The 19,527-nt window shown below is 35.5% G+C and overlaps 1 protein-coding gene across 9 annotated transcripts in view; it reads left to right on the top strand.

Moving 5' to 3' along the window:
* Nucleotides 1-19,527, top strand: part of MCTP1 (multiple C2 and transmembrane domain containing 1) — a 287,020-nt gene that overhangs the window by 176,319 nt on the left and 91,174 nt on the right. For all 9 annotated transcript variants that reach the window (XM_035310880.1, XM_035310874.1, XM_035310876.1 and 6 more), the window contains 6 exons: nt 679-772; nt 12,841-12,943; nt 15,057-15,159; nt 15,553-15,654; nt 15,997-16,071; nt 17,905-18,024. In XM_035310880.1, coding sequence (XP_035166771.1) covers nt 679-772; nt 12,841-12,943; nt 15,057-15,159; nt 15,553-15,654; nt 15,997-16,071; nt 17,905-18,024 — 597 coding nt within the window. The remainder of the gene's footprint in view (nt 1-678; nt 773-12,840; nt 12,944-15,056; nt 15,160-15,552; nt 15,655-15,996; nt 16,072-17,904; nt 18,025-19,527) is intronic.

The following is a 19,527-nucleotide window of genomic DNA, read 5'->3' as shown; positions in this document are numbered from 1 at the left end:
TTTTTTTTTTTTTTTTAAAAAAATTTATATACTGCAGGTATTTAAAATGATGGTTTAAAAAAAAAAAAAAGTAAAACATTTTTTGCCATGCAATTGAAATCATCTTCTCATTCATTTTTTTCAATCTTTTATTGCCTGTGTTTATTATGAAAACTGTTAAATTGGTATAATCCTCTTTTGATTGGTTTTGCTCATATTATTTGCTGCATATGTGCTGCATACAGGCCTACATATAATGATCAAGAACAATGAAATTGATACTGGTCCTAAGTCACTGTTCAAAATATTTTTCCCTTCAAATGGAAAACGTGAGCACAGATTTCACAAAAGTATTCAGGGAGAGGAAATTATTGTATTAATTTTGTTAATACATTGATGTAATTTACAATTGTGATGGAGAGTTGTTTATGTGCTATTAGGGGGATTAAGTCAGTAGAATTAGCATAGTTAATCATTTATATTATAATTTTTCCTTTGTGTTTTTGATTGATAAGTTAAAGTTGCAAAATACTGAAAGAAACACCAACAACTGCATATTTTGCAGAAAATAATAATTAAAAGTGTGGATATGTTAGAATTACACTAACTTATATTTGAGGGATGGAAGAGGCTATCAACATTGCTTTCATTTTGTCCTTTTTGTAATCTAGAATTCTATTTCTTATTATTGTTTTTTAGAGTCCAATGAGGATGTTCCATAACATGAAGGACGTGGGATTTCTTCAGGTGAAGGTCATCCGAGCAGAAGCACTGATGGCAGCTGATGTTACAGGCAAGGACTCATTTAGTTTCTGTGACAGTAAATAGTAATACTAGGCCTTTTTAAAGGGATGAAAAGATGGTTAAGTTTATCAAAGTATTATTGCCTGCTTGGCTGGTCTCACCTTCTCCTCATTAAAAAAAATCCTCAGACATACAAACAAAATTTTGTAAGCAACGCAGCAAGTCATTCTAATGCTAGTGGAGTCCTATGTAGGTTATTTCTGAGGATTAAATATATATATTTTGACCCAATCAGAGGTCCTGCAAAAAGTACCCTACTTATGCAAGATTTCTTTTTCTATTTCGGTTTATTTTGTATATTTGTATCTATTAAAGCTGAGTTCAACAGACAAGGGAAATGAAAGATGATAGACGTAGATAGAACTTTAAAATTTTTGCCAAAATAATTCTTTGGCACCTGCCATATACATAGCAAGGCTGTTTTTGGTTACAGATATTTCAAACACATGTAAAGTTTCCTTTAAGTAGTGGTTGTCTGTTTAAAAAGGGAAATAAGAATTTTTACATATTATTTTCTATTCTTTTATATTTTATATTATTTTAAATTATATAGGATGATGGGATAATTAAACCTGTTTCTTTGCAAAACACAGGAAAAATAGCCCAGCCGTACCGAATATATTTCTTCAGAAATATCCAAGTTATGTCCTGAAAGTATAATCACCTTCATACTGCAAAGGTCAAATGGAGCAAAGCAAGCTTGTTCTATGTTAGAAAATAGCCATCTTTATATATATATATATATACATATGTATATATATATATATATAAAAGGCAAACTATCCTAATATAGCTGGTTTGAATGCAATTTGGATGTAATTATTTTATTTAAGAGCAGATATAGATATATAGGATGATACTTTCTTTTTAATAGTTTTGTTCAAATTAGCATGAGTACCAGTATTTTTTTTCTTAGACAAGTTAATAGAGTAAACATTTAATTGCTGAAACTGATCTTCCAGTTTGTGGTGCACAAAATAACAGATTCTATTTTTGGGGAGCTTGGAGAAATGCTTCTAAAGATTCCACACTCTGCTTTGACCTTATAATCCAATGTGGTCTGAACAGAGAGAGAGATTAAGTTATTCAGGGGCAAATGGGATAATTCAGTCCCTGACCTCGTTCAGTCTTCGACTTTTCCAGATCAACATGTCATTTGTGCTGGTTGAACAGATTTTTTGGAAATACATTTGATTCAATTAAAGATGTATAGAGCTACCTAAAATTTTCAGGCATTGCATTTAGAATGGCAGTCAGGAAGACTGGGAAGAACACTCGATAACTTGTCCATGTCCTTACTATTTTGCTCACTAGCATTTGTACAGTATATATATATTTTTAAAAAAGCTGTGTATTCTAGAAGTAACAGAAATCCATGCATATGTTGGATAGTAGTATTTGGTATTTTGAAAAGAGAATAATGGGTTCTTATTACTTTAATTTATGTGGGCATGTACAGATAATTAATTTCAGATTAAACTTTAAGTAATAGTATTTACAGGTAGTCATTTGTTGATTGTCAGTAAATCATGTCCGTAAAAATTACCAAAAAAAAAAAAAAAAAAAAGATCCTTCACCTATGTTCAGCTGAGCAATACTTACTAGTCAGTTTAGAGAACACTGTCATCAGTAGTATAACTTGCACAATTAAGGATTGCTTATGTGAATAAAAACCCAGGCGTAGTTTGCTCTTCTTAATATACCGTTTTTTTTTCACAGTTAATCTTTTGCCCCTCCCTAAGTCTGAAAAGTAGCTGAAACACCTGTGTTGTACCTCTCTGATTTGCTCTGTTTCCTGTCTGTTGAACATATCCCATTTCACTTTCAGGAATCTTTTCGTATGCAGTAATAAATCAAAATGTATTAGTTTGGGCTGAATGGATTTTTAAAATCCATAATATTCCATCATTAAACATAAGCATAGAGGGAAAAAAAGATTTCTGTAATCTTTTAAGTAGTCATCAGTCTTACTACACAGTTACAAAGATTTTTTTTTTCCTTTCAAAATGTGAAATTTTTCTTTTGTTACCATACATTCATTGAGAAGCATTGTAATACTGTATTAACTCTGTGTGAATAAAGAGCAATTGAGACTCCCGTTGAATGAATGAGTAAAAAGCACAAATTACTTTTTAATGAAACCCTCAATTCTCCTCCTTTCCAGAGAGAAAGCCCATAGTCTTGTTCAGCTGAATACTACTACAGTAGGTCACTTCAGTTAAGCCCCTAATAAACTGTTGATAGTTGAGGGTAGTTTTTTCTTCTGCGTTAATAGCCGAGTGTTGGACGCTGCACTTCAAATCATTAAGGTTAATACTGATTTTTAAAAAAAGAGAGAAAAAAAAAAAAAAAAAAGGAAAAAGAGATTAAGGGTGATGGTTAAGGCCTCGTTTTACAACTCCCAGATACACACTCATGCACTGAACGAGATGCCAGGGCAGACTGAAATTTCAGTGAAGCTGTGGGCAGGTGAGAAAACGGTCACTATCCATCTGAAAAGGGGGTGCTGTTTGAATGTTCTCTAACTTGGTTTAAATAATATCTGAGAAAAACACGGAGTCAGACTCCTCTTGACTCTGCCCACTTTGACGGAAATGACTTGCCTAGGAAAGTGAGAGCCACTGGGGAGATGAGAGGTTCCTGATGGGTGCTTGAAGCCTTTCCCTGACTTCAGGGAGCGCTGAAACACAGGGCATCCGGCAGGATCAGAGCCTTGAAGAGTGCTGGCCAGTTTATCAGGACATCTTCCCTGGTTAAAGTATCTCTTGACATCAATCACAGAGTTCTTTCTGTTGGTAAAACAAAACTCTGGGGTTGTCACCAGTACAAAATCGTGTTCTGTTGGAAATTCTGGTCACAGCAACTATTCTTTCATATAAAATATTTATATTTTAATGTTGCCTTTTATATTTTATATTTTAATATTGCCTACTGTTTGCCAAACAAGAAACAGCTATAATCTAGCAAATGAAATTATATCATTGACAATACAGTTAACATTTTCTTCTCTTCAGCTAAAAAAAATTGTATTTTTCCCTCTCCCCCACTTCTTTGCTCTCTTGTGGTTCCTCTGGAAGTCATACAGCCTTTTTCAAGGGTTCAGCTGCTTGCAGAGCACTGGAGTAGTTGCTTGTATGGCTACGATGAAGTCCTTTTAAATGAGGAAATATTCTGATAATGCAGTAAAATGTAAGGTTTAATGGATTCATCATGTCAGTTGGTCTCTGAAATTAATACACGTTCTGTTTACCCAAGCCATGGGATGTTTGGACAGCAATAGACCTTTCCAAAGTGAAATAGTGTCAGTTAAAGCAATAAGTAAATTTCTGCTGCAAAGTTGTATATAAGTAGGGTTGAGGGGAAACCTACTATTTTCAGTGTTTGCCTCTCCTTTTGGGGGGCATATACTTTCATCCCTTTCCTGATAACCTGAAATAAAATGTAAAACTCTGCCTTGTTATTTACAAGAAGGAAGCATGGTGGGAAATGATGTGCTACAGGTTTTATCAGCGTCAGCGCAAGTCCCATTATCTTCAAGAATAATAGTTAGCAACTCAGATTCATTAGCAGAGCAAAATCTGAGCTCCTCGTGACAGTCTGCCCAGAAAACAGTTTGTTTTGCTGTCTTTGGGCTTTAATTAAGACGTGCTCCATTCTAGCCCCCTCGCCTGCCTCTCGCCCACCCCCACCCCACTTGCTGTGTCACAGACCGGCGATCAGACGCTTTCAGATGGTCCAGCCCATGACTTTGACCTTCTGCGCGGTCCGGCGTTCCCTGGGGAACCGTTCAGCTCATGAGGTCTGATTTCACACTTCCAGGATGCCTCGGCTCTCTTAACAATGACAGGGAGACAAAGCCCTTTAGAGCGGGCCGCATGGGGACTTGTTTAAATTGGAAACTAGAGAGGAGTCAAGGAACAAGGTTACAGGCTACAGAATAGTGCTTTTAATAAAGAGCTCACAGCTCTGGTTCAGCTCAAAGAGGGCTACCTCTGTACAATTAATTGAGACATTTATCTGGAGCATCTTAGGCCTCTACTTTCTCACAGAATTATGTGATAAATATCAGCTAAGAGGCAAATGAGATGTGCATGAAATGAATTTTTAACACTTTGATTACTGTGTCTCCAGTCTTCATTAGAAGTTAATTTATTTGTATTTCTGACCTCATTATTAATCAGTTTTCTGCATTTTGGGGGGACTCCTGAGGTTTCAGAACCTGGTATTTGAGATGGATTATATCAAACAGCTTGGCGATATTTAGGTTTAGAGTCAAAAGCATTTCGGGTTTTTCCTCCTTGGAAGACCAGAAACTAAGCATAGAAAATGAGAGAGCTTTTTTTTTTTTTTTTTTTTCTTTTTTTTTTCTTTTCTTTTTTTCTTTTTTTCTTTTTTTCTTTTTTTTTCTTTTTAAGTCTTATGTATGGCATTCAGCCTTTCTTTTAAGAAAATTCCACGTTAAAATTTTGGTTAAAATATTTGAAAGTAGGATGAAGAAACCAAGGTGGCTAGATGTGCAGAATGTAAATGAGTTTTCTAAAATCTGTTCTACTAAGATGTCTTAATACCTTTTGTGCAAAAAATAGTCTTTGAAATTGTTTCTCAAATGCTAGCAAATGTCAGAATGATGTATACAAATATTAAATTCAAAAAGGTGCGGAAGTCTGTAGATGTGAAATTGAAGGAATAAATTCAAAGGCCCTTTGGAATTATGGTTCCAAAAGTAATTTGCTCTGTCAATTAGTGCAACCAGACTTCAATATACACTTGAATTATCTTCACAAAGTAATGAAATCTATGGACACTATTCTCTGATAGATAAAATCTCACCTGATCCTGTCCGTATGGTTTACCTGAAGACATCAGTCCAATATCATGTACTGCAAAATTCCTTTTTCTTTCCTAATTAAAGTAGCAGTTTTAGGTTACTAATGGCAAACTCAGAGTTTAAAAGGCATTTTCAATTAACTGTAACATTTAGAATTAAATATCCAGTGAAATTATTAGTGATGATTACCATGTTTTTCTGTAAATTTTCTGCAGAAATGAGTTGAGCAATGTTTTGGCACTGCTCTGAATCACCTGGTAATATGCCTTAGACATTCATGAAATCAGCCCGTTGCAGCACTGCTGAAGAGGACTTATCATTTCCATTTTAAAGATGGAAAACTAAGAAAGGTTAACGGACTCAGCTAAGGCCCACAGAGCAAGTCCTTGTCAAAGCTAGCATTTGGCTTGGGTCCTGTGCTTAATCCATTAGATAAGGCAGCTTCTCATGCTATTGAGCCATTCCTTCTCCTGGCCAAAGGTCAGACTGACTGCTCTGTTGCAGGCAGCTGGCTGGCAGGGAGCTTGGAACAACATTAGTGACATTAGCGTCTGCATGAGTGGCACTGCCCCCCAGAGTCATGAACTGGCTGTCGTGTCTTCCCAAAAAATAAAGGCATTTTTTGGCTGCAGGGACTTAGGTCTGTAATGGACAGGCATGGCCAGCATTAGGGGAGAACCGTAATAACCTATGAAATATTCAAACAATATTTCAGCTTTTATAACCAAGTTAAACTTGGATGAATTTTATGAAATTGTGTCTTATGATCTTGACTCGTAGAAGCAGAAATGGAATTGAAATCTACTACTGAATCTTGAAACTATCCAAAATGTCTTTAGTGGTCTTTCTGATTCTCGTTCAGTTTTGATACTGTAGTTTGAACAATACAAAAAATCATATAATGTTTAGTCTGGAATAAGACTTGTGGTCTACCTACAATCTAGCAAACACTGAAGTTGGGTTTCTATCAGCTTATATAACTTTATGGACTGACCAGTACGAAGTAAATGTTAGATTCCAATCTACATTTAGCCTGCCACATGGTTATTTTTTTTTTCTTTTGTTTTCTTTTTCTTTCTTTTTTCTTTTTTTTTTTTCTTTTGAAAACAAAAAATGAAATTAGGAAATCGTTTCTGGATGTATAATGAATCAATGCATATAGCCACAGTAGAAACATCTCCACAGGACTCACAGGGATCTAGCCCCATGCCATCTTCAGTCTCTTGTGAGTTAATCCTTACGAAGTGTACGAAGTTTTCCAGGGGACAGGTAGGTCTGCCACTTCATGGCTTGAATCTACTCTGGAAACCAATTGCATCAGCGATAGCTGCTGGTGAGAGACAATGGCAGCTCTGACTAGGAAAGAAAAAGTCATTGTGTGATGGCTGATGGTCTGTTTTTATTTATTTATTTATTTATTTATTTATTTATTTTATTTCCTACAAGCTGATTTCTCAAAGACTGAAAACAGAAAAGCATGATGTTAGGAACTATGCACAGGTGTTTTTTTTTCCTGTCTAAAGCAGGCAATTATCTCACTGCATAAAATATGGATGTTGCCATATGTTTGATTACTTAAGTCTCCCTTTTTACAATATTATCTGAATAACATAGAGCTGGCATGCAGTTTTCTGGAGACAAATGCTTACATTTAATAGAGTTCTATAATGAAAGAACATCAGAGCTGAAGTTGTACAAAACATGGAAAGAAAGAAATGTAAATTTAAGCTCCAATAGCTTTTTATCAGGGAAAAGTATTTGGGTATAAGTGGAGCCAGAATGTGAGCACGGAAGTACAGTGATGTCCCTGTTTGGAAGAATTATTGGGAAGATTTTTGCTGGGAAGAGAGTCTACAAAGAATAATAATAATAATAATAATAAAAAGCTGGACAACTTTGCTCCTCGGAGACTATTGAAGGGCATATCTGTTTAACTTGCCCATAAATACAGATTATATTGTATTGCAATTTGACAGCTCTAACATTCAGGTAAAGTTCATAGTTATATATATAAGAGATACTAGCATCTGAATTGGTTGCATCATTCCATCTGTTGTGAACGAAGTGGTACTTTGGGAGCTGAATTTGGGGTGAAGTCCATGCTGTTGTCTTAGCAGAATTAGTTGCCCCCTAGACGTGGGGGGCAAGCCTGGAAGATGAGCTGCAGTGGCACATGGCTCTCAGATGGGTGCACCACGTAGATTTCTGTCTGGCCTAGGACATCAGTGCTTAAGTGTCCACAAGCTACCTGGCATCTTTCATGCTTGCTGATGAGTTCCAGCATAACGAGTGAGCTGATCTGGGAATGCGGATATCCAGTGGGCTGTGAGTGGGTGAAATGGGTGTTTCCCCAACTTTCCTAGATGCAGAACACAACAGAACTGTTAGGTAATGCGGTGCTGTAGCTACTTGAGAAAAAAATAAATAAATATCAGAAGATAAAATAATTTAGAGGTTAAGGTTTTGTAGTTTTGATTTTCTAATTATTTTGAGAACCAATTCAAAATTGTCACTATTTAAGTCTTTTTAATGGTGAAAAAGAACATTGTATGTACTTGCAGGAGCAGAAGAGTTGTTCCAGTCACCAGCATTCTCAACTCCATGCAATGAGTCTGAGCTCCAAACTCACAAAGACTTTCTAGACCATGTAGGACTAAGAGTGTTGAACCAAGTAACAACTAAGATCTCTTTATTCCCAGATTAACCTCCCTTGCAGCTTAAGCATTGTTGTAGTACTAGGCTTTTGATGGTGATGAGTTTTCAGTTCATCTAGGGGCATGTGGTAGTCCTGAGAGACCAGGTGAGAGGTAAAAGAGGTTTTATATAATGCATTTATAGTGTGCCACATGAGGAATGCAACGCTGATTGAAGTAAAATACTTCACACAGATCTAAGCGAAGTAATCTCAGATTGCATTCCAGTCTTGCTGACTGTCTAAGCATTACATGCAATATAGCATAGCACAAACAAGGATATCTGTCAAAGTAGATGCAATCTGTGTTTTAATGAATAAAGCGGGAGACTGCAAAAGATAAGGAGTAATTTATTTATTTATTTATTTATTTATTTATTTTTAAGCAAGAGCTTACATTGTGATGTAGAATATCTTCTAGGTGTAATTCTCAGATGGTATGGGTCTGTAATGACTAAAGAGGGGAAAAGGGTGAGAAAGATCCATCAAAAGAGAAACTGATTTATCTTCCAGACTACCACGAGTATTATTTAAATTAGCACTTTATTTCCATCATTTTAGGAGCCCTTAGGACTTTACAAGTAGAGTCCAAAAAGCATGAAACACTACAGCAAGGAAGTGGATTAATGAGATTTGTTTGACTTCTTATTGAGGTTTACTGCAGGTTTGATTTCAGTTACTGGGAAGGTGTACTTCATTGGTTTTATTACCTACTTGTCTTATGAATTCCTTCAAACAGTGCCAAGCGTAATAGTGATTAGTCCCACTGAGGTGATGGGATTACTCAAAATCATAAGTGCTGGTTTCAGTGGAGCTGGGAGCATGCTTTTAATATGTGAATGCCTTAAGTAGAGGTGATGGTCTTGCACAGCACAGAGCACACACATTTAGGGCTATATTTGGATGCAGTTTGTGGATGTCATCCTGATCGATAAACTTAAGTACTTTTAAAGTGATCAAATCAGAAGCTGGAGGCCTACAAAAGGCACAGAGCAGCCTCGGTAAACACACAGGTGTGGGTAAAATTTCTTAAGATATGACAGGTGGTAATTTATGACAGTCGTGATTCAGTTTGTAGTGAAAAGCATACATGCGATGATGATATAATTTAGACTGATGTAATTGAGCTTACACAACACAAGTCTAATTGGAAGTTTTAAAGTGTACTTTTAGGACTGCTAGATGGATACCAAATGTCTGAACACACATGACTCTTTAATACTAAAAAAAAAAAAAAAATTTTTTTTTTTTTTTTTTCCTTAAATTGCCACTTGCATTAACTAGACAGAATTTTTTTGAGGTTGTCTTGCTTAGAGCATGTGTTGTACTTAAGGTAGCGGTTTTGAAAAGTACAGTGATGAATATATGTTGTAAATTCTTGGATTTCCTTAGTCCTAGAGACGGAAGAGACATTAGATGCAGTCTTTTATATTTTAATGTTCTTTTAAGACTTTCATTAGGAATGTTCCCATTACTTTATACACTTGCAGTGCAGGAGGTTGCCATGGCTGTCGGTGAGAGGTAAGATTGTAGTTGTTCTTTCTAATAATGAAAACTTGTAAGATGACAGATGGATGTGAGTTTCACTAAGTACTTGTACATTCCTCTGGCTTTGTCTTTCTGGATCATGTTTGCTTATTTGGGTTGGTATCCAAATAACACTTGCACGTACCATATGTTTAGCATGTCAGCTAAGAGTGTTCTTTCAGATACCCCGCTTAGTTATGAGCGTTTTAGCATTCAGAAGGAGTGCCCATAGGCGATGGTGAAGGGCCTTGCAGATGGGAACTTCAGAGCTTCCTCATATGATAAAAGCGGTGTGCCTTAGTAAGGACATTCATAGCAAGGAAACTTCTACTGGGGAACCAATATACTTGGGCCTTCCTTTGTACCATTTCTTAGTATTTTATTTTGTCAATATCTCAGACTCTTTTCAACTTATTTCAGGGGGCAGGGGAGTAACCTGAAAAGCTGGGTATGAGAGGGATTCTTTTATTTCTGAAAACCATTTGACTTTGGTTTGATTGAGGACCTCTGTGATTAATGGTACATATTATAAAGTGTTCTTAAATGGATTTATATTCAGATAAATGTATAAAGAGAGTCATTGAAAAAGTGTGTGTCAACAGATGCAGGAAATAGATTAATCTATTAAATACTTCCCCCTTTTTTTACAGACAGGACCTCTAGACATTCTAGTACATTTTTACTGTATCTGTATACAATTAATAAGCACAAATCACATTTCCCTTTCATATGTAAATATGATTGATGATGATGTAAAAAAGGAGATAACACCCAGCTCACCTTTTGTGTCAGTTCTGCCTTGTTACACTAACTATCTTGTGGTTTATGATTTTTTTTTTTTTTTTTTTTCCAAATACTCAAATCTAGAGAAGGTAAATGAATATGATATTTTGAAATTTCCTACAACTATTTAGGCTTGTTGTGAAACAGGAAAACAGCAAGATGCATGATATATTCATATCTGGTGATTAATGAGTTAGTCCTTTTTCACGTTTAATGGGAAAGACTCAGTGATATTCAGTTTTCTAGAGAAGGTAAACATCTATTCTAACTGTAATTTACACTGCATTTAAAACAATTATTCTTTATCATTAAAGTTAATAATATGCACATTAACCTCTGATGTAGTCTGAATCAATATTGCAGTTTGGAAGATCTGACCCCTGGACAGCTTTGTCTAAATATTGATTTCATTGTCATTTGTATAAGGTATGAAACAAATTACATGCCTCCCTAATATCATTAATGTAGACCCATTGAGCTACTCAATTTATGGCTTCTTATAATACATGACATAGCATGACGGAATTATTGAAGACACTGTGAAATGCAATTCCATAGTGTGCTAGATTTGATTGTGGAAGGCCAAAGCCAACACTCCATAACTTTTAAACACTTTGCCATCCAAAGAAAGTCCAGAGACATGAATGCTCTACTCTCTAGTGTGCAGTTCAGTTGTTAATTTCTGACAAAGTTTCCTCTGGTTCTGGAGGCAGCAATTTGTTTTCCAGCTTTGTAATAATGTATTAGTAGCCTTAAATGAAAATAATATGTGCCCTTGAATGCTGTGCCAAAGGCGAAGGTAAGCAGGCACAGAAGTCAGCCAGGTTAGAACTACTGTCATTGTACAATGTTTAAATTTGCCTTTAGCATACCTGGTCTTCTATAAGTTTCATTTTGCTAATTGATAGGACAGCAAAATGATGGGCATTGTATTGTTCCTTTTAGTTACGGGATAAAAACAAAATAGGTAGGAAGGGTCTCTCTGTTTGGCTGCTACTAATCATAATAATTAGTTAATTTTTTTTATTATTATTATTTTTATTTATTTATTTTTATCAGCTCTTTATTGCAACTGTGTTCTCATCATTCTTTCTTTCTTTCTTTTTCCCTCTTTGGGAAGGTCCTTTTTTACATGGCTAAACTGTTGCTAAACTTGAGGCTCAGGTGTCTAATTTCTTTCTTCTCCTTTCCAAATACAAATCCTGGCTTTGTGGATATCTAAGAAAAAGCTTAGTGTAACTTCTACATCGTGCCCCTAAACTTTTAATCTGGGTGATTTTTTTTTTTCTGTCTCTTTGGTTGGTAGCTGAACACAGCCCACCTTTACTTGTAAGCTGCCACACATTTAGGGGCACACACACATACTTTCTTTACCCTTTCCTTCTCTTTATATTAAAAAAAATATATAAAACAAACAAGAAATGCCTATATCAGTCAAACATACAATTTCTATTATCTACATATTACACTTTCAAAGCATCATCTTCATATTTTTATCTGTGGTGGCTTTCATGCTGAGGAACCTTCCTGTAAATATGTGCAAAGCTACTTCATTGTTCATTAAAGTATACAAAAACTCAACCCCATTTGAGCTTCTGCTGTGCTGAGGCTGCCACCCATCATTCCAGCTGATATTTTCTCACTGTTTAATTGTACTTGCATATATTCTCTCTTTTGTTAGGCTTTTATCTGAAACTGTCTTTAAGTCTTTTTGATTTGGGGGAAAGGATTTGTGCAGCATGAAACATGTAGAGCATAGTAATCTTTGGATAAGTATCATGGGTGCTATGTTATTACAAATAATATGGAGTAATACTTTTCCAACATATAAAAATGCTTTAATAATGTAATAATTACAGTCAAAATAGGTTTGGCACAATTAAAGTTCTCTTAGCTGTCTCAGAAGTGTGCTTGGCACCTTTTAGGAACATGCTGGTTTTGATGAGAAAAAAACTATATGGCGTTTTTTTCTCATCTTTTTTTTTTTCTCTTCTTTTTTTTTCTCTAAAAAAAAAAAAAAAAAGTTATTTACTGAAGAATCTTAATAGATTACAAGGATTATCAGTCCTTATCATTATCATGATCTTGAATAAAATGCAGACCACAGGAATTAGCTGAATTGATTCTTTATTGACTTAAAATTTAGAAAAACAAAGTTCTGATTTAGAAGTTGCTCATGGTGTATTTTCTCAGTTCATAAAATTTGTCCCAAATTCTCTCTTCATAGGTAAAAGTGACCCATTTTGTGTAGTTGAACTGAATAATGACAGACTGCTGACACATACCGTCTACAAGAACCTCAATCCAGAATGGAACAAAATCTTCACATTGTAGGTGTTTTGGTTTTGTGAGTGTTTCACGGTGGTTCTTTTGTTTTGTGTTGTTTTGTTTGTTTGTTTGAAGGGGATGTATGTGTAAATCAACAGTACCCACCTCAAATTCCAGTGAAAGTAACATACTGCCATTTCTAAACCAAACAGCTGCACACTTTTTTGAGGGTTAAAAACATGAAAAATAAAATAGAGAAAAGGCAACATTTACCATTTAAAAGGTAAAAAAGCTAGTTTGTTTCCTGTAAACTAGAAATGAGAAATGGTGAGCCTTCCAGACTTCTGCTGTCTTCAGTGGAGTTTCAAGAGCTTACTACCGTGGTTTTGGCCCTGAAGTTTGGGTGGAAAAAAGATACTATGACCTTCAGTAAAATGTGGTTGTTAACCTTAATGAACACTCAAAAACTATATAAAGGAATGAATTTTAAATGCATTCATGCTTTTCAGAATTAAGGTCTTTGAATTTTCCATTTGTTATTTCTATTTGCTGACTGCACTTCTCACAATATAATGTCATAATAGTGAAATGTTGCTATTGGGCAAAATGTGGTCTTAAGTGTTTAGTTTATTGGGAAGTGATGCAGTTGTTTTTTATTTTTATTTATTTATTAATTTATTTTTTAATCTCTGTGTTATTTTGAACACAGTAAAAGGTTCTGACAAAATAGAAAAAAGTCTTCCACAAACAAAATGTTTGTGTTATCTGTCTTGCTCTGTTGCCTTTTTTTTTTTCTTTCTTTCTGTCTGTTGCAATGTTACATCAGTGAGTAGAAAACTGATCAGCTGCAGGTTTCTCTGCTACTGAAACCAGCTAACAAACCACTGCAAAAATAATAGAGTCTTTAGCTTTGTGTACACTTATCTCACTTTAGCATAAGTGAAAATGCTATTATGTCAGTGATCTTAAATCACAGTCTGATTTTAATCTTCGTATTTTTTTCCTCTAAGTCTGTCACTCATATACTTGGCATCCGCAGCTTTCCTCACCCTGCAGTTGGCTCTCAGGAATGAACTCTGAACAAAAGAAAAACTCCCACAATAGTTGTACTTCCCATTAGCGTATTAACATAGCTCTCATTTGTGCATCTGTACAAACACGCTAAATTCTTCATTAATTTATTTTCAGTTATCTATTAATAGAAACAACAACTAATCAACCTCCACTGCTCAAGTGTTCTCTGCTTAAGGAGTTGCCTGTTTTTATACAGGACAAAAGACTAATCAGGAATCAAATAGAAAAACTCAAAAGACCTTCAAGGAAAGTTTTCACCTCTCTTGCACACACGTTTGCATAGACTATTTTGCTTGTCCTCAAATGTGTTATTTAATTTTGGACTAGCAATGCAGTTTCTGGAGGCTCATATTTTAGTGAAGTTGAAGTGCTTTGCTTGAATTCATATTTCCTGGATCAGCTGTTTGATCAAAGAAGAGTTCTCTCAAACAATTTTGGTATTTTCTCTCTCCATAAGGAATGTGATTTTTTTTTTTTTTTTTTCACTTGAGAGTTTACAATGTACAGCGACATTTGTTGTCCACGGTGATGGTGTTTAACAGCTTGCAGGCAAAAAAAAACAGAACCAGCTGAAAAACACGTAATTTCTTATTTCTTGTTCCTAATTTGTTGTAATGACTGCTGCGTGTTTGTAATTAAGCAAGGATTTTAGAATTAAAGAGCTCGTTCTCTTTACAAGGATGCCTCACGTAGCTGATGATTGTTTTCATTTACAAGCCTGCAGACAGCACAGTGATTGCAGTAGGATTTGCTGCAGGGGTAGCGGTGTTCGGGGTGGCTGTGGGGCTCTCAACCCGCTGCTTGCCGCGGTAAATCCCCAGCGCTCCTCCGCGCTGGCTCTCCTTGTAGCTCACGCAGCGCAAACGCCAGGTAGGAAATTTAAAGCAACATCCTTCAGAAAACTTCTGCTGGCAGTCACTGCAGCACCTGGAGAGAGCTGGGGTTACACGGAGGGAAGCCTCATTTTCTGGGATTTTGTTCTCTGCTGTGGCTTGGAAAATATACACGGATTTCTGTTTTTGCTAACCTCTTGCGCTTTTGTCCTTGGTAACTGCTGGTGTAGGTGACTTCTCTCCTCCGTGTGTGCTTTTCCCTCTGTAGTAATATTAAAGACATCCACTCGGTGCTTGAAGTGACAGTTTATGATGAGGACCGCGACCGGAGTGCTGACTTTCTAGGCAAAGTTGCGATACCACTGCTGTCTGTAAGTTTCATTCACCTGACACACCAGTCTGTATTTTTCCTGCTGAAGGGGGGAGAATGAAAAAAAATAAATGAAGAAGAAGGAGAAAAAAAAAAAAAAAAAAAAAAAAAAAAAAAAAAAAAGATTTGCAGCTCTGTGTCTGTCATTTCTCAACCAAGGTCTGTAATAAGAACACTAAAATTTTAACATACTCCATTCACGGCCATGTTGAATCCCATGATAGTTAATTTTTCCTGACAGACTCGGTCCTGGTAATGAACAGGTACTTGTCAGACTTGCCACAGTTGTTTTGGGTTCTCTGTCAGTTTCAGCAGCTGGGGGTCAGGGGTCACCGGGGGGGGGGTATTCAGCGGAGACCGCGAGACAGACGGCTGTCATGTCCTTTTCCTGCAGATTCAAAATGGTGAACAGAAAGCCTACGTCTTGAAAAACAAGCAGCTGACAGGGCCAACAAAGGGGGTCATCTATCTTGAAATAGATGTGATTTTTAATGCTGTAAGTCTTAACTTTGGCTTTTTTGTACTGCTAAAGAGTTCAGTTTCATGAAAGCTTTTGTTCACGATTTGTAGAGAATTTCTGTCATTCCTCATTTTCTCTAAACCTTGATGTATACCACAGAATACTCTTCTGCCAATGCCTGGCACACCCACTCTTTTTGTTGCTGCTGCTGCTATTGCTGCTAATGCACGAAGCAGCAGCCCCTGCCTCTGTGTACATCTGTGTGTCCTGGGCTTGGCAGCCGTGACTTTGAAACTTCGTAATTTTTGCAAATCGGAGCATGTGTTATTAGTAAGGAGCGAGTAAGCTTGAAATATTGACACACATTTTAATGCGTAGGTGAAAGCCAGCATACGAACCTTAATGCCCAAAGAACAGAAGTACATTGAAGAGGAAAACAGACTGTCTAAACAGGTAAAGAGTAAGGAAACACTAATCCTTTCCAAAAGCCTTAATATCGAGTGTGCACATCTAAATATCTGGTATCGCGCTGCTGAGGGTAAAGAATAACATTTTCATTACCTGTTTACAAAAGAATATGATAGGTAGGAAGAGGCAGAAACAAAATACGTGGTTTTATTGTATCTCTTCTCTATAAACTGCAGCTTAATTTCCGTGAAATATGTGAATAAGAACACAGTTGAAACCATCAGGTTCCACACATATCAGATTATAGTGCAGGTGCATGTAAACTAAGTCTTGCATAAATTTTTGCTGTTAACCTTGACCTGAAAGATTTCCATTTTTGTGCATGGTAGAGACTCTTTCAGCATTCTGTAGCCAAATTTTGAACAACTTCATGGGTTAAGGTTTGAATCTCAGGTGGAAGCAAACTAAAACTCCTTATCACTTTTGAGAGCCATCTGGGTAGGAAATGTGTGGACCTATTTCTTTTTTCTTCTTCTTTTTTTTTTTTCTTCTTTTTTTCCTGATTATTTGCCACTGATAGTTTTAATAGTAAACACATCTTACTTTTTTTCTGCACTTCAATTGCTTTTGTTTCAGTTTTTCATGTTACATGAATGATGTATTTTATACGGGGAGAACAGAGCTTTTGACTGAATTGTGGCAACAGGATTTTTTTTGTTTGCAGTGAAAAGACAAAAGTCTTGAAATGGATTTTTATCTTGTAGAAAACTTCTGGCTTGAGTATAATTTAAGTTATCTGATGGATGAACTGTGAATGTGTTGTTTGATATATTTCATTAAAAAGAATATTTCTTTCTTTACTCTTGGGAGTAAAGAGTTTACTAAACCTGCATTTTTCACTGTTATGACAGCAAAGAAACAAAAAGGCCTTTTATTCAAGATTCATTCTTCTCCCCTCTTTGATAACCAAAAATGGCATTGTGCTTTCTGCAGATGGCAAGAGGAGTAAACTTTAAATATCCACTTGGTGGTTTGTTTTCCTTTTAGGTTTTGTGGAATATCCGACCACAATACCACATGTAGAAAATAAAATAAAAATGAATCTTTACATATGACTAATGCAGTAGCATTTCAAACCATCCAGATGTTCTGAGAGAGAGCACATCTTAACCTACCCAGCGCTTTAATTCAATACAGAAATTGAATGATTCACTGGTTTGTTCTCTTCTTTTGGTCAGGTGTATTGCCATTTTAATGGATTTAAGGGTGATCTTCTCAATTAAACCTAGCCCTGTAATATTTCATCTTGATAGAGATGCAGTTAAAGTTACTTTGATAGATACTTAAACCACACATGGTTGTCATGTGAAGTTGTTATGAAGGAGGAAAATTGGATGTAAAGAATATATCTGATCTTACAGCAGTGATTTTGCATGATGTCAAGTTAGCATCCTACAGCATCTTCTTATTAAGAAAGGACAGAATTTTCTAAGTAATTAAGGGGAAAGCCTTGCCTGTTTAATAAAACTCTGATATCTTAATAGCAATATCATTTGTGACATTTCTCAAGTGGCTTTTAAAAATAGATCTCCAGTTGTCACAAAGTTGTGTGAGTGAAGACAATGATTTGTATATAGTTAAGAACTAAATTCAGCAAATTCAGACAACGATACATTTAGATAAATTCTGTGTCTTGCAAGTCTTTCTAATTTTAAAATACTATTCTCTGTCTGTGAGATAGAGCTTAAGCTAGGTAGTTTACCATGCTATTTTTTTCTCAATCTTTACCCAAATTAACAATGAGAATATTATAAACATTAACCTCTTCTGAAGCTTTTGAGGTTTTGAAATATTTTCATTCTTTCACCTTTTTACCAGCTGCTGTTGAGAAACTTCATCCGCATGAAACGTTGTGTCATGGTGCTCATAAATGCCGCCTACTACATTAACAGTTGCTTTGACTGGGATTCACCCCCAAGAAGTCTTGCTGCTTTTTTGGTATGATCTTCTTTATATTACTGTTAATCACCATTGTGTTATTTGTGTTAAAGACTAAGAGATGATACAATCTTGATGTAGGCGTTCCTGATTTTTTTTTTTTTCATTTAATTTTATTTAAACCTATGAGGATATCACAAATCATTTTTATTCACATTTTTTTTTAAAAGTACAGAATTGTAAAATGTCACACAAACAATATGATCTTTTAAAAATATTTATAATTGTACAAGTAACAAGTATGTGATATGACACAATACAGTTGGTAAAGTATGGATGATACATAGTAAGCTTCTCACACATTACTTCTGTTAATTTTTGCTTGCTCCCCTTTTATAATGTTTATATTTTTATAATTTGCTTTTGTTTAATACAGGTGCTTTTACATATCAAAAGCATAATATTAATTTTATTTTGTCCTCTACATACCGATATGCTACACTTTTAACTTCTGTAGAAGTACAAACTCTGGACCCAAGTAGTTGCTTGATTACTAAGAATTAGTATCCTTGGCTAGATTAAAAACAAACAACCAAAAAACTTTAAAATCATTACTGCAAACAAACTAGTACCTTTTAAACATCAAGCTCTGATCATAGGTCAATTTTTAGTAAATTTGGTTTTAATGATTTAAATAAAACTAAAATTTCTTCATAAACATTACCATCATTAATATTAACCTTTGTGCTCATACTAAATTTGGAAAATTCCAAGCTTCATCACAGATTGATTCTCTCAGATGAATGTCTTTTGATTTTGATTTTCGAAACTGTATAAGCTAAAGTTCCTGTTTGTTTGTTTTTTTGAGTATGGGAGTTGCACGAGCAGTTAAAATGTATGCACTCAAACTAGGCATTGGATACTTTGGAGTATACTCAGCTTAGGATGACCAAAATTTCATTGGAAAATGCATTGCCTACATAAAACTCATATGCTTATGCTGCTATTACTGCTCCAGTTTGTAAATATTCATCAGCCCAAGAGCATTTTAAAAATGCATTTGGAACACCTATCTGTAGAAGAAAAGGGAAATGGAATGACATGCTGTTCTTTGTGGAAATTTTATTTCTTTCTCTTGGTGCACTGCCGTGGACATGGAAAAAGATGCGTTGCTATTAAATCACGGTGGTTTCTGATCATAGAACACATTCAATGTGATAGAGAGTAACTGGAAATGCATAGGCGCAGAATTAGAGTGGAGTGGGCTGTAGTGAGTGTACTTTATTATTGTAGTTATAGAGTGTTGCAGTACAATTTTGTTCCTGATTATATGCACATAAAAAGCAATTTGTGTTGTTGTTGTTGTTTATTATTTAGTTTTCTTTTAGCATTTATTTTGCTGTGTGGTAGTAGAGGATACATTATTGTCAGTGTCAGTACTGTGGCCTCATCAATGTCTTCCTGATCTGCATCCAGAAGTTTTATCTGTGCTTCTCAAGCTAATGTTATTCTGTCCAAAGATCACACCATCCCTCTGTTGGACAAAACATCCATAGCATATTT

This window comes from Oxyura jamaicensis, chromosome Z, assembly GCF_011077185.1.
Source record: "Oxyura jamaicensis isolate SHBP4307 breed ruddy duck chromosome Z, BPBGC_Ojam_1.0, whole genome shotgun sequence".
Taxonomy (NCBI): Eukaryota; Metazoa; Chordata; class Aves; order Anseriformes; family Anatidae; genus Oxyura; species Oxyura jamaicensis.
This window is presented reverse-complemented; position numbering and strand designations above follow the sequence as displayed.